The 24,655-nt window shown below is 44.6% G+C and overlaps 1 protein-coding gene across 1 annotated transcript in view; it reads right to left on the bottom strand.

The window, feature by feature from the left end:
• Positions 1 to 24,655, bottom strand: part of Dcdc2c (doublecortin domain containing 2C) — a 70,726-nt gene that overhangs the window by 21,211 nt on the left and 24,860 nt on the right. Inside the window, exons 5-10 of the mRNA XM_063254417.1 lie at positions 24,405 to 24,542; positions 22,936 to 22,975; positions 11,073 to 11,193; positions 9,342 to 9,442; positions 7,360 to 7,428; positions 2,620 to 2,661 (exon numbers count right to left, since the gene is read on the bottom strand). Coding sequence (XP_063110487.1) covers positions 2,620 to 2,661; positions 7,360 to 7,428; positions 9,342 to 9,442; positions 11,073 to 11,193; positions 22,936 to 22,975; positions 24,405 to 24,542 — 511 coding nt within the window. The remainder of the gene's footprint in view (positions 1 to 2,619; positions 2,662 to 7,359; positions 7,429 to 9,341; positions 9,443 to 11,072; positions 11,194 to 22,935; positions 22,976 to 24,404; positions 24,543 to 24,655) is intronic.

Here is a 24,655-nt window from a genome sequence, read left to right as displayed (position 1 = left end):
TCATGTGTATATATGTTTGATTATATATATAAAAATAGTTAAGATAGTTGTACTACTGATTTCTCTGAGTTCTGAAGAGAAAGATTTGTACTGGTATTGTTTGGACCATTGAATGTAGATGTCTTGTGCTCTGGATGAATGATTTGGGGGTAACAATGCACAATGTATGTACCATTGTTGCCCCCTGATTTTGTTGTAGTATTTTTATTTATTTATTTTTCTTTCTTTTTATCTATGAATAAAATGGATTTGAAAAAGAAACAGCATGGTTTTTCTAAACAAAGCAATAAAATAATTCATAGTAATGGTAGCCAACAATAAACTACTATTCCAAAACTACTGTATCCAAATAACCCAGACTTCTCATTTTAATTTTCTTATCATTATAAACCCACCCAGAGTCAAACTGTGGTTGAAATTCCTAGGTTTGGACAACATGAAACTAAAACTTATGAGATGATCACATCCCTTATTCTTATCCTAATCCTAGAACGCTCCAGGTGGGTTATTAAGGAAATAGTGCTACTCAGCAGGGAGAGGAGATGAGTGGATACAAAGCCCTGACCTCAGGGGAAAAGTTAAACCATTCCATTGACACTAGCGACAGCGTGAACATACACAAAATAGCTAGGGGATAACTGGCAAAAGGCAGAGCTTTTGAAAGTGACTGCTCAAAGAAAACCCGTGTTAAGAAATGACTCAGGCCAGGCATGGTAGTGCACACCTGCAAACCCAGCACTTGGGAGGCTGAGGCAGGAGGATCACAAGTTTAAGTCCAGTTTGAACTGCATAGTGACACCTCGTTTCAAAAAACTGAGAAAAAGAAAGAGAGGAGGTAGGGAAAGAAACGAAGAAAAGAAAAGTGAATACTTCTTGGGAAAACTGATTCACAAAACAAAGATACAGCACTGAAGAGAGGAGAGATCAGACCAGAACTATCGTTATAGCTATGGGTTAAATATGAGATTGGGAGCCAGGCCTCTGCAGAACAAGACGGGCACTGCCACAGTACCCACTGACCTCCTACCAGCTACTTCTCCAGACCAGACTGGAGCCATCCCTAAAATGGCCACAAACAACAAAATTTTCCCCAAGGAGCCACCGTAGGAAAAACCTGATTGGTTCATCCCTGTCTGCTCTGAGACACCAACTCCATACCCATGTTCAATTAGCAAACACACGCACTGTGCATTCTGGCTACTCCCAGGGCTTCCCTAGGTTAGAAGGTTAGATGATAAACCTGCCAGGCACACTCCAAGCACACTGCGGAGAGACACAGCCCTGCCGTGTCCCTGCCACACCATTCTCCCACTGTGTTTCTACTTCAAAGACTTCAATTTGTAGTCACTGAGGTTTCGTTGGCACAGGGGTCGCCCCTATACACATTCTCTAGAGTTGACAAGTATCCCGAGAAATGAACGAACTCACAGGCACAGTTCTGTTGGAAAGTTCTTAAGCTTGGTCATTTTTGTTGTTTCTCCAATACATTAAAATACAGACTCTTCAAAAAGCAAACAAAACCAGTTTTGTTTTGTTTTGTTTTTTGTGTTTTCCATAAAACGAAATACTTGATGCTCAGAAATGGGGGGATAGCCGTCCACACACAGTTGATACAGTTGGACTGTCACAAAACTTAGAAAATGCCTCACTTTCTAAAACAGATGTTTATCAGTGCTAAGTGTCTGATTTTAGGTACCTTTGTTTTTGGAAAGCAGACTTACTTTTCATTACAATCCTACTTGATGTGGAAGCTTTTTAAAAAGTGTCACAATTATCATTTCATCTTCTTCCTGGAATTGTCACCCTGGCAACCTGTCTTGACGCATCTACATTTGAAATGACCCCCACGTGCCCATCCTCTCCTCCAAGACAGAAACCAAAAAACCTGTACCCCAGTGTCCCCAGGTATGCCCCAAGTTTATTTTCTAGAGGATCACTGCCAGTCCTTTATGGGACAGAAGCAGAGAAATTCAGTGTAGACGTTTGTGATCTAAAATTTTAATTTTTTGTTTTCAAAGTTAGTGTAGGGTGTTCTTCATAAGCATCTCTTAATTTGCACTATCACCACAAACATATACCCTGTGAGAAATGAAATTAACACTAAAAGTTTGACCCCTCAGATCAGGCAATCCTGCCAGATTAGGGGGCAGCTAATTGGAGCCCAGCCTCAGCTGGAGTCCAAATGGGTAGTGTTAGGGCTTCCTGGAGTGAGCCCCAAAGACTGGGGCAGAAAACTCAGGATGATCCCTAAGGTGCTTCCCTAAAAGGAGTTCTTGGTGTTTACAGAGGGTGGTTCCCAGTACTGGATTTCCTAGGGATGTAGGATTTTTTTTTTTTTTTTTTGAGACAGGGTCTTACTCTGTAGCCCAGGCTGGCCTGGAACTCACAGCAAATCCTCCTGCCTCAGCCTCCCAAATGCTGGGATTACAGGCGTGCACCACCACAACCAGCTGGGTTTCTTTCCCACTGAGTTTGTTTTCTAACCCTGAGAGCAGAGCTAAGATGTAGTTGTGACAGGTGTAAGGTCTGTTTTCCCAAAAGCAAGTGGCAAGATTTGAGAGCCCATAAACTGCCCTGTCTTTAGAATGGGAAACAAAACTATCATGCATTCATACAAACCTTTCTTTCAATATCTTCATAATGCCTTTCTTCTTCTTTTTCCTATTGTTGGGGAAAAAAGATAGCAATCAAGTAACTGTAAAAAAAAGGGGGGGATGTTTACCTACATAGGATGATCAAAATATATAGTGAATGTTTAAATTTTAAAATTATTACAGTAGAAGATACATTCTCATGAATCCCTCTTAAAATATTCTCGTTTAAAACACACTCATCCCACCACCCCTGCCACTCTCTGCAGCAGCTCTGGAGTCCTCTTTCCTGAGGGTCTTTACCAGGTACAATTAAAAATACAGTGACTGCTGCTGCCCAGCACCACCCAACAGAAAGTTGGCTCCTAAAAACACGATACTGTGTGATACAGTGTCTTCATCCACATTTATCACCATGCGACTTTTGGCTCCTCCTAAAGTCACAGTGACTAGGAAAGGGAAATGCTTTGAATCCATTCAGGACATCAAGGCAGCCAGGACAGCACAGCTAAAGACCCTCAGGAAAGAGGACTCCAGAGCTGCTGCAGGAAGCGGCAAGACCGATGGGATGAGTGTGTGAGGTGAGGGGGAGGACTCTGAAGGGGGATCCATGGCAATGTGTCTTTTACTGTAATAATTTTCTAAAATGTAAACATTCAATATATTTCCCCATCACACCTTATAAAGCCTTAACTCCCTCTGTCACTTCTCATCCATCAGGTAAATCCTCATAAATCATCTCATAAACCATCATAAATACCATCAAGAGTTCACAGTGGAGCCCTGAGCCCCTGTTTCTTCCCTTCTGACGCCCTTCCTCTCATCTCCTCTCATGCTGCTAAGCACTGTGCCTTTCCCATCATAAGTACCGTTTTTATGTACAGCTTGTTAAATATTTCTGCACAAATGGGAACAGCACTATACTCTCTACTGCACCCTGATTTCCTTTAAGTCACTAAACACCTGCAGCTCCCCACACTCAGTACGTCTCAGTCTCCAGGACTCCACTGCCATCCTGTTTTCCTTTCCATGAAGGATGAAAAACTCAATCTACCAAGCCCCATTCGTTCCTATCACTGTCATTAATTAATATATTTGTGGGCTAGCCCTGCCTATCAAGATGATGGTTCAAAGCACAGGTGTACATTTTAGTTCAACACAAGGAGCGGATTCCTTCCCTAAAAGACTGTGCCAATCTCTGTGTCAGCCCTAAGAATTACCCCTGCTTTCTTGCATCTACACGTCCAGCTAAATCTACTACTTAGCTACCCACGATACTGTAAAATAAATCCTCATTCTAAATTAATACTGGACACTGTTAAATGATTTAAACAGAGAGAAACAAACCTCGCTGTCCATTTTGCATTTCTTTCGTTGAGACTAGTGGTGGAGACACTGAATTCGCATTCTCCTCAGTGAGTTTCCCATTTGTTTTATTTACCTGAGCTGTCTTTGTATGAATGGTTTGTGATGCTCTTTGTAAATCAAGAAAACTTGATTTGTGGCAAGTAGTTTCTTCCTTATTTTGGTCAACATCTTTTTTTTTTTCTTTTTTTCTTTTATCAGTACCAGGGATTGAACTCACAATCACGCACTTGCAAAGGCAGGCGCTTATGCCGCTGAGCTAAATGCCCAGCCCCAACATCTTTTTTTTCTTTCATAGTGCTGGAAACTAACCCCAGGCTCACACAGGCTAGGCAAGAGCCCCACCACTGAGCTACCCTTCCAGCCTCTTTGATTAACCTCTGAATATATAGTATTTTCCAAAAAAACCGAAAAGGTTTAATTATCACCTGGAGCAATAGGTTTGGCGTGGGACATGGTCACTTCTTACGTAGACTATCACCTCTGGAGTCCCACTGAATGGCTACCTGTGCTTTTTTTTTTTTTTTTCCTTTGATCTTTTTATTATGAGTACACATTTCAGGGTGCTGTGAGGAGGTAGGCTGTGCACAGAATGCATCTCAGCTCTCTTTTCACCCCTATCCTGCCCGTGATCTCCATCTCCTTTCTCTCCTCCCCTCAATCCCCATCACTTTCAGTGCTCTGTTTCGGGGACCCCTCCTGTCCAGGATCAACCACCCTCCAGCCTCCTGGGCCAGAAGCTCCTGTCCTGCCTCCCTAGCTGGGCTCTGGTTCATCCTCAGACTGAAGATCAGCTACTCCTCCCACCAGGGAATGTAACAGGTGTTAAGATGATGTGCAGGGGGTCGGGCTCAGATCCTTCCTCCAAAGCCTCACAACTGTGCTCACATCTTTCCTCCAAAAACCCTAGCAAGTGGCCAGAGGGCACCAGAAGCCCAGACCAAACACTGATGGCGACCAAAGTGGAAAGACACAAGCAGGGGAGTGCCGAGGAGCTGGCAGAGAGCAGTGGCATCTGCAGGGAGCCCGGGGTAATCAGGCAGCACCATGGAGGGTCTGAGCTGAGGCAGAAAAGCACAGCAGCTCCCAAAGGGACAAAAGCGTTCACCCAAAGCTCAAGACCTTTGCTTTCCCTTCCTTTCTTTGCGGGAACTTTACACACAGCCTTCTCAAAAGCACGCAAAAGCTGACTGACTGTGACAAGGATCACAAAGCCACAGAGTGACTCAGAATCTGACATCCCTCCTCCCCCCGCCCCAACCCCACACATAGGCTTCTCTGTGCCATGCAGGGGTACAGAGCAGGCTGAGTGGGCCAGGGGCGGGGTCTCTGCCACCCTGCAAAGTTCTACACACCTCTTCCCTGTCCTTTCCCAGAGCCGCACTGTGTCCCTTCCTTATTGATTTGGAAAGGAATTAGATCTTTTCAAACTCACTACACATTGTCTTACAAACTTAACAGAAGCATGGACTGAAAACAGAAAAGTGCTGCTTGGGTATAAAATATTTTACAATCAGTGCATCTAGATAGAGCAAATAAGAACTAGAGAACATTACTGGCCCCCCTGACTCAGTTTGTACTCGACCCCCCATGTACTTAAAATAGTGCTTAAAAATAAAATCTAAAAAATGCTAAAATATTGCTTTAGCTGGTCATGTTGGCACACACATGTAACTCCAACACCCAGGAGGCTGAGGCAGGAGGATTACCTTGAGGTCAAGACCAACCTAGCTATGCACAGTGAGTTCAAGTCCAGCCTAGACTACACAGTGAGACTTTGTCTCAAAAAACTAAAACCCAAATAGTGTTCAGTGAACACAATTTGAAATAGGTAAAAGGACAAAATACATTTTTCGCTTTGATTAGTTCACAGAAGTTGAAATTAGTGAATTCAGATTAATAACATTTTTGGAAGATAAAAGTATCACGCATGTGCCATATACTGGCTGGATCTAGCATTGCGCTGCTGGGGTGAAGGCTGTGAGCTGGGACTGGTTCTCGGTGCAAGGCTAGGACGGAGGCTACCCCTCCATGAGTGTGAGCACTGCTCACTGTTAATGAGGGGAGCCCGGATAGGATGCTAGGGCCAGGAGTAGGGCGCAGTGTCAGCTGCTTACTGCCTTCAGCCCTGCCAGGGACTATTTCTCTCTGCCCCGCCTCCCTGCCCTGCAGCCAGCCAATTACAGACTGAAACCTCTAGGAACTGAGCTGAAATAAACCTTTCCTTCTTCTTCTTTATGTGCCACATGTTTTGTCTCAGCAGTGATACAGCCAACTAAACCATTCTGCTGGTGAGATGAAAATGTCTTGACACACATAACATTTAAATGCAATTAAAGCCACCAAATGGTATATCAGAAAATGTTTAAAAGAGAAAAATTTATGAATTTTTTTTCTTTTTGGGGGGATTAAAGCCAGTGACTTCACACTGAGCAACATATCCAGTTGTTTCCTAGTTTATACTCTGAGACAGAGTCTTGTAAAATTACCCAGGTGGGACTCAAACTTGCCATCCTCCTGCCTCAGCTTCCCAGAGTGCTGGGATTGCAGGTGCACACCCTCGGTTGGGCTGACACAGTTCCCTTGAGCTGTTCTGGGTCCCAAACTCATTTGAGATTTTCAAAAAACCTGAACAAACTTCCCAAGAGCCGATGGCTCCCTCACTGACGCCCTTCACCTCGTTCTTTGTGGGGAACCAGGGTCCCCTCTTGGCACCAGCAGTGACCTCCCTTGTCCTAAACATGACACAGCTTAAGAGCCCAGGTGATAGCTCACAGGATCACCAGCGTCCCTAAGTTCAGACACAGCTCTGGGGGGCCTGGCATCCACACAGACTCAGACCTGGCTGCAGACCTCCTGCACTCAAAGCATGAAAAAGGAAAAATCACCCCCAAAGACATCAGGCAGCAGAAATCTGGTAACAGAGCCCCACAGCTGACAGTAAAGGAAACTATTTTCCCTTCTCTTTCAACAAGACTGCAGTGATGTCATCTCTCTGGAGCCGATACCTGTGGTCCCAATAACTGGTCCACAGGAGCAAGGGTCGTCAGAGCCCAGAACCCCGGGTTGAAGGTCATGATGAGACCATGACACAGTGGCCAATTGCCAGAGGATATCTGTGGAGTCAGCAGGGCTGTCCCCACACCCATTGCCATGCCCCCTGTGGAATACAGGGAGAGGTAACTACAAATAAAAGCCACCAAAGTGATGCCATGACTGCTGGTGCACAGTATGCCAGATCTGAGCCACAGTGACCAGGGACATGGGGGTTGGATACGCATCTGCGGTCTGGGACCTATCTGTGGTCCTGTGTCCTTTGCCACCAACTGTGTGCTCTGCTCACAGCACGACAAAGAGCAGATGCTGAAGCCCACACTATAGAATTGATAAAAAATGAGCTCACCTTGATGCCTTCAAACTTCAGGGTGTGGTCATGTGCATCATCGACCTCTTTAACCATTTCAGCGGGGACCTGGGAAGGAAACGCACTTGTGTCACAGTTAGCCACAGTCAGCCCATGCCAAACCCCTCCGACCCACTATTCCCCTTTCAGGTGTCTTTTTTTTTTTTTTTTTGGTCTTTGTCGTTTTGATCAGTACCAGGGATCGAACTCACGACTGCCTGCTTGCAAGGCAGGTGCTTATGCCGCTGAGCTAAATCCCCAGCCCCTCCAGGCATCTTCTTGAAGAAGCTAAAGAGATACTTGCAGGAGCTGGGGATGTAGCTCAACAACACAGAACCTGCCTGGAAACTGCAAGGTCCTGAGTTTGATTCCTAGTACCAAAACTAAAAAACAAAAAATAAATAAAATGACCCATGCACACTCATGATCACAGCAGTACAACTCATCAAGACTAAATTTGGGAGGCATCTCTACATCCATCAGCAGAGGAATGGGTAAAGGAAATATAGTATTTGCACACCACAGAGTACAACTCTGCCACAAAGAGATAAACTTGAGTCATTTGTAGGGAAACGGATGCACCCGGAGGCCCTAATGTAAAGTGAACTAAGTCAGATACATGAACTTCAATATTGTATTGTTTCTCTTATACAAGAAACCCAAAGATTACACAACTAAAGGGCAAAATAAAAAAATGGATGATATGTAACACAAGATAGGTATTTTTAAAAAGGGAAGGGATGGAGGGAGAGGGCAGAAAAGAGAGGGTCAGTGGGTGGGAAAAAGAATTGAGCAGTGTTGTCTGCGTGTAGCAACTCTCTACAAGGAGTCCAGTCACTGTGTACTTCAAACACAGATAATAAAAATAAAAATTAAACACGAATATGTGAATCTGAGCCCAGCTCTGGGAAATGGCTCTCGGGCACCTGCCTAGCATATGTGAAGGCCTGGGTTCCACTCCCAGCACCACAGGAAAAAAATAATCAACCACCACCTGTGTTGTACGCTTTCAATATACAACCCAGAAAATACGCAATAAAACCCCAACCACCAGGGCCAGTGTGGCTGAAAAGTACCCGCCTGCCCGTCCTAGCTCCCTTATTACTATAATTTTAAATGTTCACGAAAACATCCCAAGTGCTATTTTGGATTTTAACAGAAAACCAAATCTTTTGATCTTTTTTTTTTAATCACATCCGGGAAAAGAGCAAATAACATCACTGGTAATTTAGAAAACTCAGTGGGGCGTGTGGTCAAAGTAACTCCAAACAAGCTTCAGGGTTATAAAAATATATCACAGCACAGAGAGACAGCAGGAGTTAAAAATGAAGGAGTAGACAAACTGGCCAGTTATCCTGATGCTGTGCTGAATAAACCCGAGTGGAAGGCTGGGACCCCGTCTGTTTGAGAGGGTTAAGCTGAGACTCCAGTGCTAATACTGACCTTTTGTAGGACGTTCATTTCCTCCCAAACCAACAATGGCAATGCTCCTTTTAGTGCCTTCAGGTAGACAAGGCCATGTGTGTGGCTTCAGGGTTTACTCACTCCCCCAGTCCCATGAAGCCGGAGGATGGGACAGTGGCTGAGTGTGTCACCTCCTCTAAATGATGCTCCCTGCCTGCAGATGGGGACATTGCAGCCCCAGCTTTCATGCACGCTGTCTGACAGTGCCACTCATCCTGTCATGCCGTCATCCATATGCAATGGCCCAGGGCATCCTGTTTGCCAGGGCCCTTTCAAGGTGCAATCCTATAGAGTCTGGAGTCCAGCAGGCAGGTGGCCGCCAAGGTGATACTCAATTAAGGGCCATATTCTGTATGCAGTCACACACACACACACACACACACACACACACACAACCTGCACAGAAGCACCCAGGGGATGAAGGGACTGGAATATATCAGATACTGGGAATGGGCGGGGGGGATGGAGGAGGCTGAGGCAGGCAGGGGCAGTGGAGCACAGTCATCCAGAGTACCCACCTGGTCCACAGGCATCTCCACCTTCACATTTGCATCCTCCTTGACGTCCAGAGCCCCTTGGGCATCCTTGGTAGGAGTCTGGGCTTTGTACACGTCACCTTCTGGGGAAAGAACACCCACAGGGTTTGCAGAGCAGTGGAGGAATTGAAGTCCACTGTGGTTTTTTTGTGTTTCATTTTGTGTTTGAGACAAGGTCTCCCTAAGTAGTTCAGGTTGGCCTTGAACTCATGGCAGTCCTCCTACTTCAGCCTCCACAGGGTTGGGATTACAGGCATGCACCACAAACACCCACTCTTTGCTCATTTTCTAACCCAAACCAGTTATAAACTCAGGATCCCCAGCTTCAATGTCAGCAGACAGGCAGCCTGGCCAGGGGCCTGGGCTCCATGCTGTGCCATCTCCTTCACCCACTTGTCCTCTGTTTTCACTTCCCTCGTGGCCTCAGCTCAGTGAGCCTCCATTTCTACAAGGTCTGTCTATGTCTCTGGCTCCACAGAAGTCCAGGGCCCTGGAATTCACTGGCATCTGTCTCCCACCCTCTCCCTGTGGCAGACAGTGCATGCCTGATGCTCCTGGGTCCAGCTAACCTGATTAGAAATAAGTACACAGCAACCCGCCAGACAGCAGACTCTCAGCACAGACTGGAAGCACAGCTGCAGAGTGTACTAAAGAACCGGGTCAGAGCAACCAGTGCTGCTGCTGTGTGGGATAAGATACAGATCGTAATCAACACCCGGAAACCTCTTTAGCACTTCCATTGGATATGTTCAATGCGTATAACATTCTGAGACCTTTGAAAAGTCTATCTTCAACCTCATCCAAAGCCATGGATGAGATGAGAAGTGAAAGAAGAGACCCAGTCAGCTGCAGCATCCAAAACATAAATACGGGCTCCAATGAGTGCGAGCATCCAAAACGGGAAAAGTCCAATCACAGGCCCACTTCGCTCCCTGCTCTGCCGTGTTGGTCCTGCTCAACCCGCACCTGGACCACCTCATTCTTCTCCTCCCTCTCTAGTACTCAGCCCAGAAGAGCCGTTCCCCAGGTCTTGAGCTGAAGAGAACCCCAGTTTCCGTGGGCAGGGGATAGGAAGACAAGAGAACAAGCACAGGGCTTTACCCAGAGCTCCCGACCCAAGAGGCACTCAGGAAAAGTCACATAGGAATCAGAATAGAAGTAGGACTGGTGACAGAATGCTTAAAATTCTCTCATTTTAAAATTGAGTCTGGCACACACCTGTCATCTCAGCACTTAGAAAGCTGAGACAGGAGGGTCACCGGGAATACAAAGTCAGCCTGGGTTACACAGGGAGTTCAAAGCCATCCTGCACTACACTGTGAGACCTGGGCTCCAAAGCAAATAAATGAGCAATAAATAAATAAAGTTAAATTAAGTCTGGAGAGCCATCCTCCAAAGACACTCATGGCTTTTATATCCAAATTTCCCTCAAAGGCTGCACTTGTTATTTTTCTGGGTCACTGGTCCTTGAAGAAGCCTGGTGTGCATGTGGAGTATGGAGCCGATTTCAAACCCTGGAGAAATGCACTGCCTGCAGAGCTGGACATCCGTTTTTCAGCTCTGCTTGTCAGTGATCTACAAGGTGGGTGTGGTGTTTAAAAAGCCAGAGGGTACAGGTCAAGAAATATTCCTGCGCCCATGGGCACAGATGCACAACATGCGTGTTGGGTCTGTGTTTTGCTTCGTCGGTGGTAAAAGGAAACATCCCGTTACCTGCACCGCTTGGGATTAAAGTTTCTACCGATGTTTTCTTCTTTCCTTCTTTGGCATAATAAACCGAATCCTTCGTTTCAGGTGGAATGTCGTCACCCTTAGGTGGTTCTTTGGACTCCGCCTGAGGTAGAATTTGAGAACAGAAGGTGTTTTAGGGACGCAGCTCACTGAGTCCTGCAGGTCCCCACTGCAGATGTGGGGAAGGTGTTGTCTCCCTGGGGTACCTGGCAGGAGACCAGATCCCTCCTAGAATCCTCATTTCAGGCACAGCCTCTGCCATCCCACTCTTTCCATTTTCATCTGCAAAGAGATGAGGCAATTCTGTGCTCTCTCCCTGCACACTCCCCCAGGGAGAGCTCCTGTGTGTCCCAATCGGGGTCCAGGTAGGGGGATGAGCTCACAGATGGCCTTGCTCCCACCACCTGAGGGACAGGGGACTGAGCATGTCAGCAGAGGTTCCTTGGAACCTTTGCAGACATACTTTAAAGCCTAATTAAAAACTGCTGCCCAGCAACCACTCCTGCCAGATGCTCCGAGTGTGAGGTGTCTCTGATAAAATCAGCCGAGTGACAGCTTTATTGGAGGTTAGGATAAAGGGAAGCCTACATTTAAAAACAAAATGCTGTAGACAGTAACACCAAAACCCAATCACGTCACAGCATGGAGGTGAAATGACACCCACCATCATCCCAATTCCATCCGTATACTCTATACTATTAATCTATACTATTAATTATCTTATTTTAGGGTTTCTTTTTATTTTTTTATCTTAAGTGTTTGTAAGTAGATTCAGATAAAAATATAAAAATAGACATTTCTGTCACTTAAAAAATTTCAAACTGAAAACAACTACAGTGGACCCTTGAGTTACGACTGGTCTCACATGAATAATCTGGGTTCCAACTGGAATTTTAGGTTTAACTTATGATCAGAATCAAATGCCACTTGCTTGTGTGCTTGTAAACAAAAGGTTCATGATGCCAGAAAGTGTATGCAAGTGTATATGACCATCAGTCTGAGCCCATATGTGTGTTTGTGGACATGATTTCAGTCAGTGCTTTATATAATCACTATGATTACTTCAATCAAAGTCACCCAAAAAAAAAAAAAAGCTAAGGAAGGAAGAGAAGGTAAAGAAAGCAATCACAGTCAAAAAGAAGGGAACTTCCATATTGACTCTGGTGGTAAAAAAAAAGAAGGGAACTGTGGAGAAATATGAGAGCTGCATGCATGTGGCTGATCTCACTAATATGTACAGCATGCTGAGATCCACCACCTCAACAATCTTACAAGGAAAAGATTTTTATAAGGAAGTTAGTGTTGGGGCTGGGGATTTAGCTCAGCAGCATAAGCGCCTGCCTTGTAAGCAGGCAGTCTTGAGTTCAATCCCTGGTACCGATAAAAACGAAAAAAGACCAAAAAAAAAAAAAAAAAAAAGGAAGTTAGTGTTGCTAGAGGTGTTACTCAAGTTAGTAAGTCACGATCAACAGTGTTATATGAGGTGGAAAGATTATCATTAGTGTAGATAAACAAAGGCAGATGGCAGGTGATAGCCTCTCTGAGTCTATAACTTGTGGAAAACTAGGCCAAAAAGGCAGATCTTATAAAGGATAATCCATCCATGAGTGATAATAGTGAAACATTTCATGCCAGCAAGGGGTGGTTTCACAATTTTAAAGCAAGAACTGGGGTCTGTAGGGTAACTAGGCACGGCGAAGCAGCCAGTGCTCAGAAAAGCAACCAGTGCTGTGAAATGATGACACAGAAAAATGACTTTTGCTCCCATCAAGTTTTCAACTTTGATAAACTGGTTTTTTGTTTTTTTGTTTTTTTGGTTTTTTTGGTACAAAATGCCCAGGAGAATACACATTCTCCAGGAAGAGAAGAGAATGCCAGGCCACAAGCCTGTGACAGAGAGGCTAAGCTCACTGCTATGTGCCAAAGTGAGTAATGACCTCAGGACAAAGCTTTCTCTCCTGGTCTATCACTCTGAGACCCCTAAAGTGTTCTGAATGCATGAAGCCATGAAGAATACACTAGGCGTCATGTGGAGATCTGACACAAAAGTCTAGATAGTAAGGGTACTTTACCTTGAGGTCAGGGAGGCTTTTTGCTCTACAGTAAAGAAATATCTAAAGAACAAAGGGCTCTCCTCACTATGAATAGTGCTCCTGTTCACCCAGGAGATTTGGAAGAACTGGCTGAGGAATTCCCTTGGTTCTCAGTCAAGTTCCTCCCACCTAATACAGCTCCTCCTCTACCACCTACTATGGACCAGAAGGTTACAGCTAAGAAGCTACACAGCAAGGAATTGTTCCTAAAAGGCTTCTAGATGGCCTCATACTGATTCAATGCTTAAAGAGTTCTGGAAGAAACATTACAACACCCTTTCCTAAGTGGGGTTCACTGAGAAATCCTGGGCCAATGTCTCTCTAAAAACACTGAGATCTGCCTGGGAGACAATGTGGCCAAAATGCATGCACAAGAGAGCTTTGAAAGATGTGTAACCCTCATTGGACCCTATGGCTGATGATGCTGTCACCATAGCAGAGCCCAGGCTTACAGTCAGACCATGGTGGAAGAGCTGTCTACAGATGACCTCAGCAACTTAGGGCTTAGCACAGAGAACAGCAGCTGAGGAGGTTTCTGAAGAGGAGGGGGAGAATCAACAATCAGTGCAGCAAAGTTCTTCTTCTGAAATAAAGAAACTTCTGAAAACATGGACAGAGCTACCAGCACCTGTAGAGAAGATCCATCCAGAGAGAGAGAAAGCCAATCGCTGTATTCACTCACTTAATGACAATGTCATGTCACACTATAGAACAGTGTTAAGGAAAAGACCAGTTTTCAGTTCTCAAAAGATTGAGACCCAGGCTGATTCTGAAAATGGCGGCAGGCTAGGGGATCGAGCGAAGAGTCTCTCCAGAGAATTCAAACTCGAAGCTAAAAAAAGACAGCATGGAGAGGGCCAGACAAATCGATAGCGATTCTTATTAACCAAGACAGTACAGCTGGAGGATTTAAAGTCGTGCTAAGACCTTCAACGCCGATAACGAGAGGCTGCAAATCCCGCGCCCTTAAATCAACAAACAGACTCGTGGACCCAGCACGAAAAGCTGAGTTGCTTTTGGGGACTGCGGGAAACTGACACCCGGACCGAGACTCCAAGTAGCAGCCAGTTCTGCACCACTGCACCAGAGCGGAGGTACAAAGCTCTGGCGTTTCAAATCTAAACGGTGCACAGATATCTGACCGGTCAGCGCTGTGCCGGGCGTGCGGGAAAAGTGGACAGCTTGGTGTGCGGCGGTCCCGGAACGAGGACTTGCACCGGACTCTGGTGAGTACAGAGAACCCCGTGGCTGCTGGGTTTGGCCAGAGAACAGCTGGCCCGCCACCACAGGGAAATCAATAACACAGAGTCTGGTGCAGACATATTAGCCTGGTGGCAGAATCCGCAGCTTGGTGACATCACCAGGTCCCCTTGTAGGGAGGGCTGGTGGAAGACATCTTGAGTCCTGGCAGAGCCTGATTACTTGCTGGCTTCAGCTCCACACAGAGAACTTAGTGGGAGCCATCTTAGTTTTGGGCAGATCTGCTTTTCTGGTGCTCCTATCACAGAGAGGTTTGGAAGAGAACGGCTGGGACTTGGGCAGAATCCTGTGCCATTACTCAGCTGCTTCTGATTCAAAGAGAACTGGCAGGAGCTACTGGGGCTAAACCAAGCCTCTGCTTGGGGCCCAATAAGCGGATACAAAATAGTCACAACTCAGTGACAACCAGAAAGTACAGCCTAATTTATGAACTAACTGACACAGAGGCTAGAGACTAGACTGTACCGCCCCTGCATCCCAGCCTACCCCAGATAACAGCAAATTGGGGAGGACAGCAAAAACTCAAGCCAGCACACTTCTGAAAGGCCCTAAGCAATTCGGAGAGGGCCAGAGAACTCCAGGACAGTCTGAAAGAAACCAGAAACATGACAAGAGATAAAAATAAAAAAAATCTCCAGCTGTTCAACAGGAGAAAATAAACCCAAGAGAATTAAACACTGAAGAGAACAAACACAGTAACCATCCTCTACTCGACACAGCATCAGCCGAAATTAAAAAGTACTTACATGATCTCATAGAGGAATTTAAAGATGTACTCCTGATCCAAGTGAGGCAAGATATAAAGAGATTAATTAAAGAAATGACAAGCCCCGCCCAAGAGAACACAGATGGAAGAACTGAGGAAATCAGAAAAGAAAGAGAAGCATCTGAAGAAGAATTTAAGCATAACTTAGAATACATGAAACAGATCCAAAGAGAATATCAGGAAACTAAAAACTCCACTGAATATTGGCAAAATGCCTTGACAGAAACTAAAGACAACCTTCTGAAACTTGAAGAGAGATTTAGGGCTTATGAACGTGAAAGAAAAAGCCTCTTAAAAATAACAAGGAACCAGAAAGAAGCAATTCTAAAACTGGAAGATGATAAAAAGATACATAACCTAAGAATAAAGAATGTGAGTGAGGAAGCAGGAACATCCAAAAATGAAATACAAAAAATATTCACAGATATATTAAAGCAAAATTTCCCACGTATAGCAAAAAGAAATGATATCCAGATAAAAGAAGCATACAGAACGCCAGCTACCTACAACCAAAACAGATCTACACCTAGGCATATAATAATCGAGATCCCAGAAATCCACCAAAAAAATATTAAAAGCAGAATATTAAAAGCAGCCAGAGAAAAGATGCAGGTTACCTATAATGGGAAATCTATCAAAATAACAGCAGACTTATCAACACAAACTCTTAAGTCAAGAAGGGAGTGGGGAGAAATATTCCAAGTCCTGAAGGAAAAAAATATGCAACCGAAGTTCATATATCCATCAAAACTCTCTCTAAAAATTAATGAAGAAATAAGATACTTTCAAGACAAGGAGGAACTGTGGGAGTTCGTGGCCACCAATCCAACCCTACAGAGAGCGCTGAAGGACATTACAGAGAAAGAGAGGAAGAGATATCAGGATTACAGCTACAGTGGCAGAGAGGCCTTAGTGAATGGGGCAGACAATGGAATGAGGGAATAAGGTGGACAAATTATAGCAGAAAAGTGGAGTAGCAGACATGAGGCAGAGATGGTAAGCTAGTCTTTAGTAGAGACAGCTCTGAAACTATATTTAAAAAAAAAAGCAGAGGTCATTGCTAATGGTGTATAACGATTTAAAAGACACAGTAGTCCTAGTGCCATATTTAGATTGAATTAAATTTGTTCTGGTCTGTCCACTCATGTCAGATTTGAGGACACAGACCTCTAGAACCAAAAATAGCAGGTTATACCATGTTAACTATCCTTACTTTCCTATTGACTTAGGCTGAAATCCTGTATTACTTACATTGTCTTACTATGACTGATCTTAATTGTATCTGAATCATAAGACTATTGGTTGGCCTTGACTGATCCTATTTGAAATCGGTATACATGTTAGAATCAACCCTAAAAGTAGAGGAAACTACTCTGAGCATGACAAGATGTAAAGGATATCCATACTGGTATGAATCAGTAACAGCTCTCAAATACTACAATGCAGTCAAAGATAAGTTTTTATAAAAATAGGTGATAGTATGTTTAACTATAATAAGCCAGTGTTGTGGACAAATCTATTGAAAATAACAAGAGAAAACATAGTAGATACGGAAGATCATTTATATTATAGTTTTATAAGTCTTATCCATTGCATGTTTTTCTAGGAAATTGTTTCGCTGTCTTGTTATGACTCAGTTTTCCCTATAATACAGAGAGGATAGGAACAAATACTCTGAGGAAGAGACCTGAAAAACCCGAGGCTTATTTTGTAGCATTATAATATAAATTCTAGCAATCTATAGCTTGCTGATTAGAATGACTCTGGACTGGTTTCTTCATCTCAACTTCAGCATATGCAGAGATGAGGACGGCTATCACAAAGAGAATGAGAGATGCGATGGTAGTTGCTATTGTCTTCCCTAAATTGGAACTTGAGGACCTAAAAAGACTCCATCATCCTGTAATGATTTGATTAGTTCTATAATATGCAATAAATATATAAAGTGGGTGAAGTTAGGGACAACTATTTGTAAGAAGCTAGAGACAGTTAGATAAGGTAGATCTCCAGTGGACTTGCTTTGAAATCTGTATTTCTTTAAATTGTTTTTTATTTTTTTTAAATGTTCTGTTCTGTTTTGATATGGTTAACCTTACCCTCTTAGAGATGTAAAACAAATAGGTGGGACTGATAATCATATTACGGAGCTTTTGTTCTACCATAGAGCAGAATGGTTTGTAGGGTCACTTTTTTGAATGTCATTCTAAATACTTTAATTCTATAACCTGAACAGCCATTTCGAAGATGACAATTTGTAACTTATCAACCGGCAATTTCTTACCTTTTGTTTGTCTGTAATTTAGTATTATTTCTACCCTTTTTTTTTTTAATCTCCATGTATTTTTTTTTTCGTTTCCTTTTCTTTAAATTTAAAAAAAAAAAAAAAAAAAAAAAAAAGATTGAGACCCAGTGAACCAGAAGTGGATCCTAGTGGGCTACAGACTCTCCCAAGGAGATAAAAGACACCAGAGAACCAGATTCCCGAAGTTCCTATGGAAGGGGCCTCTCCTTCCAAATGATACCCACCTTCCATTTCAGCCTCCCTTCCTGTAACCAAAGATGTCAACTTCAATGGTGAATGCAAAAGAAAATTGTTGTTTCTGGTAAACTAGGCAATTTTTATAAATTTTTGGTAAATACACTAGGAAAATTATTGGTGTTTCTGGTAAATTATACACATTCTACAACTCTTTTATTATGAAACTGTTAGTTAAGAGGTGCTTTGGGAGGTTCAGAACACATTTCAGGTATTTCTGTTATTTCTTACGGGAAAAAAAAATCTTAACTTGCAACCAACTTAAGTTACAACCAGCCCTTACTAATGGATTGAGTCCATGAATCAAGGTCCACTGCACCTTGTGCCATTAATATCATGCATATGATCAAACTACCAGTGCTTTGTTTCATTTTTCCTTGTGAAAATAGTCCTTCAGCCTCACTATCGAGGAGACCAAGATGTCTCCACCTATCAAGGCTTTCCTGGGAGCTGAAACCATGCTCCCATGCATGGTCAATAAGATCCCAGCAGAACTGGTTTTAGAAACAGAAAATGGCCATGGTGCTCATAGGTCTGGAGCAAGCTGGGGCTTGCCCCCTGAAGATAGAGCTGATCTCTGAACTCTAACTGTTATAACCCATTTCCATATCTGCTACAGTCAGGGATTGCAAGGAGAACAAGATGATATAGGATATGTAATTTACAGTATTATTTTATAGTAGAAACCCAGAGAGTTAAATACAAATGTGGGTTTTCTATCCACACATTAAGACCCAAGGAATCCAGCTGAGGGCCTGGATCCCACAGCAGTGTCCTTCATGAGTCCAGCTAGCTGGAATATAAGGTAGTTTGATCATCGCCTGGATAGAATATAAGGGAGAGGCAGGTTTGCTGCTGCTGCTGCCTGCTGCCTGCTGCCTTCCTGCCTGCCCTGCCATGAACTGTTTCTCCTCTGTGATGCCCCTTGGCCGTGCCACCCTGTCTTGGAGCCAGTGACTATATATTGAAACCTCTATAAACTGTGAGATGAAATAAACCTCTCCTCCTTTAACTTGTATTCATCAGGTATTTTGTCTCAGCAATGAGAAAAGACAGATATACAATGAGTAAAATGTACTTCTAAGGTTTTGGGGGTGTGTCATTGTCTTGGGAAATGAACATAGTAACAGTGCCGTTTAGAGTTGTTCTGCTACATAAACACTGTGTGGGGAGCCTGTAACAGTTTAAATGAAAACCTCACACCCTTGCAAGATGCCTGACAGCGGGTCCAGAAAAAGAAAATGAGGAGATGACACAGGATCTCAGCTCCCATTAGAAGCTGAGACCAGGAGAGGCAGTGGCCACAAGTCACTCAGCCTGTGAGGTCAGCCAGGATCCAAGCAAGGAAGTCAGAGCCTACAGCACTAGTGCTTGCAGCAGGAAGCATTCCAGGGACAGCTGCAAAGCTGTGCTGCAGGAAGAAGTTGTAACAGTGGACGAGAGTTCACAGACACCAATTTTATCAAGAAGAGAAGCATTCCACGGTGCTCCAAGGAATCCCCAGAGAGATTACAAGTGTGGAGCAGACCAACCCCACCATGCATCACAAGGATTCTACCAGACATCAGAAGCACTTTTAAGGAGGACACCAGGGTCACCTCGGTCTCCCCTCTTCACTTTTACTGATGAACATGAGATATAAGCACAAGCACCTACTCACGCAGATCCACACCAGCTCTGCCTCCTCCCTGGTCACCCTCAATATCCCCCATTTCCATCACTCCCCATGGTTTTCCTTCTATCAAAACATCATAAATCCTTATGGCTATTTAAGACACCTTTAAGAAAGAGCACTGCCATTTAAACCTGTCATCACAGAATTCCTTATAGACAAAATACAGGAGAAGACAATGGAAATAAGTTTTGGGATCCTGCCAAGGTTTTTTCCTACAAACTTAGACTTCTGGCCACATTTTTGGTTCGACTTGAGGTTGTTTGTGCTCCCCCGTGCAGCGTGGGAAGGAAGTGTCAACTATCTCTGGAACTGACTTCTAAGCTGCTGACAGCCAACTGCACATTTTGGTGCTTTTAGGCCCAGAGTATGCAAGAGGCATCTCTTCTCAGGAAGGAGATGCACACCTGTCTTGTGACACCCTGATGGAAGATGGTATGGAAGAGAGAATCAAGGTACTCAACAACCAGTACGTGTCATCAAGATTGGGTAGATACCCCAGTCCCACAATCCCTCAGTGAATGGAGGTGAAACCAGACTAGGACCAGCCTAGCCAACTCCAAAACTCAGGGAAATGTAAACCCTTGTTATCTGGGGCTTCTCAATCAGGGCATGCTTGTTACACAGCATACATCACTGATGCTGACAGCTTCCCCTATGTGTGTCTGCCTCAGCTGCCATAGGTCCCATAGAAAGGGTGACCACAAGTCTCTCTGTAAGAATCTGTGGAAGGAAAGATGAATATAATCCACCAATATCAGATTCATGTCTTGATATATGCTACTTTTATGCTTTTATATGTAACAACTTTTCATGTCAATTCCAAATCATAGCAAAATCATTCTGAGCGCATTTTGCACAGCAGTTTAACCTAACATGCACAGAGCCGACCTCATACGTATTTTGACTGAAGAGATGGTAAAAGGAGCGGCTGCAGCCTCTTGTCAAGTGGCAAATGACCCATGCCAAGTTACAACCACAACACGACTGCCAATAACAGTTCCAGGAGGCATCCTTCATTCGGAGATGGCCCAGCACAGAAAATACCCATCGTGGAATCACAGCATGCAGCATCTCTCAAATCTACAGCTCCACCCCACCCCTCACCTTGCCAGGAAGGTCACGGTCACTCAGGACTGGCCTCATCCTGTCTATGCTGCTCCATTTTCAGCCCAAACATTTTATTCCATCCCTGATAGCAACTAACAAATGGACAACGCCCTTTGCATGCCCTTGTTTAAATGCAAATCCCTACAAATATGCAGATCTCCCCCTGGAGAGTCTCACTGGTTTCCCTCACCTCCTTGGGCAGCGCCTCACATTTTAGGCAGGGGCATCCCTGCTAAAGAGCGTTTCCAGTTGCCCAGAACTTATTATTTATTTCATTTTCTCCTTTTTCCAAAAAGATGTTGAATGTTGAGGCAATTTACACAGAAAATTGCAGAAAAGGAAGCTTAGTGAATTAGAAATGAAAGATCTGGGAAAAGCAAGTACAGAAACCAAATGGTAAGGTTATTACAGAGACTCTTTATAACGCCAGCCTGATGAACTCCTGCAAGGGGGATGTTTCATTTCCAGAAACATGATCCCCTGCTTGAATAGTCAGAAAAATGTTAGCAGTTGAGTCCAAAGGCCCGCACATCAAGCAGACCTAAATGCAAGCAACAAAGATAATCAAAGGCACCTTCAAATATATTTTTACAATAATTGCAGACATTGTACATCAACCTTTGGTGACCGACGCCTTTTTTTTCTTCCAGAAATTTTAGTTTTCCAGAAAGTCTGCGTTCTATATCGCTATAGGTTCTTGATATGTTCATGATAGGAAAATACTTTCACTTTGTAAAATAACACACTCATGCATTATGACTTATGCCATGATTTATGATTGTTCCTGCCTTGCGATCATGCTAACATTTAGGAATCTTTCTAAATATCTTTATCAAAAGTGATTAACTCTCCAGTGATAGATTTCAAGAAGAGGAACAAAAGAAAACATAGCATCTAATAAAAGGAAAAATTTGCATCCTCATTTACGAAGAACCAAAGTCAAAGAAACTTAATGAAAAAATAAATAAATCAAATAGGGGCTGGAGATTTAGCTCAGTGGTGTAAGCACCTACATGGCAAGCTTGAGGTCATGAGTTCAATCCCCAGTACCAAAATTAATTAATTAACTAATTAAAAAATTAAAAGTTCTTTTAGAAGAAAAGGGAGAATACAGATGTCTTGTGCGTGATTTGGGGATGATAAAGCACAATGTATGTACCATTGTTACCCCTGATTGATGTATTTTAAAATTTTGTTTTAATTTTTTTTTCCTTTTTCTCTTTGAAATAAAATGGATTGAGGGGGAGAGAAAATGAAACAAAAAAAATTAATGAATAGACATTTAAAAAGAAAGAAAAAAAGAAAAGGAACTTACTGAGTTGGAGGCTGTGGGAAAGATGTGACGCTGACCGCAGACCATCGGGCAGCAGCCCAGGTTTTCACAGCCCGAGGGGCAGGATTTGGAAGGCTGCTCTAGCCATGCTAAGTGACCATCGTCATTCAAACTCCAGTGCTCCCCCAACCTCACCCCACACCATCAGCAACAGCCCGGCCGAGGCTGCAAAACAACACTTCTGAAACCCCGGTCAGCAAGGTGGGGTACAGCTTACGGCCCAATCGTGCCCACCGTTTTCATGTTCTAACAATCATCTTGCATTCATTCAACAAACACTGCTAACCTGCACACCTCAGTGAAAGAAAACTCAAAATAAACAAGCCAGTCATTCCCCTCAGGAAGCCACATAAATAGCAACAGAGTTGATTCAGCAAAAAACTCTTGTTCAGTTAAATGCCAGCCGAGGATGACAAAAGAAAGACATGTTACGGTGATCTCACTAATGGGCCATCACTCAAGATCACCAATAACGCTTAGCAACTTGCACTTGGAGAAGACAGAGCTTGGGAGGGCATAGCTCCCTGAACCAGGGCCAGGCACAACTATGGCGGTCACTTTGAGAGCTGTACAACCCATCCTAAGGACACGTGAGACCCTCCAAGTCAGGCTTCCTCCTTCCTCTCTGACTCCGCCTCCCAATACTACTTCTTTCCATGCTCATGTTGCACACATACACGTGTGCACACACACACACACACACACACACACACATACACACACACAGAGCGAACTGCTTCTCACCCCGGTGCCCCTTCATCCCCACAGGAGCCCATGCTCAGCCTTGCCAAGGGTGCCTCAGTTTCCCCCACCTGTCCCATGAGACTTCGTGTCTATGCTCCCCCCCCTCAGCCCTCTTTCTCTGTGTTGTGTCACAGGTTCCCCGTGTGCTCCCCATCCCTGAGCCCCGCACGTAAACCTAACCCCTCATCCTTGTTCATGGAGGGTGTCTGGCCCTGGCCCTGCCCCTGGCCCTGTGCTCGGGGAGCTCAGCTGACAACCTGGCATACAATGCACCCTTGGGAGACAGTGGACTCTGTGACTACGGTCACTGCTTCTTTTAAAAACAACTCACTTTTTTCTTTCTCGGTGGACACTTTTCCAATTCGTACCGCCTGAAAAATAAAAGACAGCTGTCATGTAGGATTCAGCCCGCCTTCGAATGTAGGCTGTGCCCCTGGCCCCAGGGGATGAGGTCCCAGCTCAGGGCATGCAGGGCCCAAGGAGGTCGGCTCCGCTTCCTCCCTGAGACTCCGAAAGCCACCTGCCTTCCTGCACAGCACAGCAGCAGGGCTACAGCAACTTCCGCACTAAGGATGCCCCACGAGGTAAGAACGCTCCCAGTCCCTGGCCCCTTTACACACAGGGTTCCTTTGAGTAGCTCGCACACCACACTGTAACGGGGTGGAGCAGTGCTCTTCTCACTCTCGTGGCCAGGAAACCAAGGCTCAGTGAGATGCAGATTCCACTCCGTATCCCAAACCCATCCAGGGGCAGAAGTGAGGTTGAAATCCACCCAACATGGGCCAGGCCTTTCCAGCCACACTCAGAGTTCCCTGTGCTATGCCCCAGCCCTTTTTCAATTTTCTGTTTTGAGTCAGGACCTTGCTAAGACACTAAATTGCCGAGGCTGGGCTGAAATTTGCAACTCTCCTGCTTCAGCCTCCCAGAGAGCCAGAGTATAGGCACGAGCCATGATACATAGCTTAGTGAGATTTATTTAAGTGGAACATGCAGTTCTCTCCTGGTAAGTCCTTACCAAAAGACTTCTCCTCTGGCCTCCCAAGGACAGACAGCTGGAAATGGGCTCTCTGGAGACCAGAGCAGCATCCACCAGGCCCAGTGGGCATCAGGGAAGCCACACATGCCCAAAAGTGAGGCTCTCTTGCCTCAGAGCAAACCCACAAGGGATCCCTTCAGCGGGGCTCTGCAAGTGCCACACCCTTGTCATATTAAAGTGCTTTCTTTCCAGGTGGCAAACCTGGAGGACACTGGTTGCCCCTAGAGGGGACAGTGACATCATTCTTCAAATAGCGAAACACGATCCCCACGAAGGACGCCATCTTCCTGCTGTTCTCTGCTCCGTGCCCACAATCACACTTGCTGTTGTCTCTGCAGTGAGAATCAAGGCTCCCCTTTCCCCAGGAGCCTGACGCCCTGCACAAACCTGTGCTTTTGCTGCTAAGGAAAAGTGAGTCAAGTTAAGGAAACAGAACCCTGGGTTCTGTGTGCTGCCTAGACCAGTGTCGCCCAGGCCTGGGGCCTGGTCTGGAACTGATTTGCACATTTACACTTTCTAGCTCTAGGACTCCCAGATCCCAAATACAGCAGAATCAAATGGGAAGTGACCATGTTTGGTGGTTCCTCCATGCCTAATTTTTAAAATCTAAAATGAAACCATGCACAGCAAGAGCATAGTGTCTCATTACAGACAAATAATCAACAGTTATTTTTGAACTGGACATATTTTTAAGAGGCAGGTACTGGGGAGATAAAAGCAAAGTTTACCAAAAGTCAGGAAAGGACAGCAGAAAATATACTCACTGTCGGACCTCACTGGGGACCCGCGGGGACCTCCAGTAAGGGAAGTGTTTGAAGGTCTCCAGCCCTGCGGCAACGTAAAAATGATTGTCCTGCAAATCCTTGGAATTGTCCAAGAGATGTCCATTCATGGTAAATAGCCTGCAGCGGTGGGAAGAAGAAACGGGATCTATTTAAGACCAGGAACGCTTGTTGGTGACATGACCAGTATGAGAACGAGAAATCACAGACTGGCCACCAAGTGGGAACAGGAA

The sequence above is a fragment of the Cavia porcellus genome, unplaced genomic scaffold, assembly GCF_034190915.1.
Source record: "Cavia porcellus strain 051 isolate PalLab524CR breed Dunkin Hartley unplaced genomic scaffold, mCavPor4.1 scaffold_8, whole genome shotgun sequence".
Classification (NCBI taxonomy): domain Eukaryota; kingdom Metazoa; phylum Chordata; class Mammalia; order Rodentia; family Caviidae; genus Cavia; species Cavia porcellus.
Note: the sequence above shows the minus strand (reverse complement) of the source record. Positions and strands in the feature narration are given on the sequence as shown.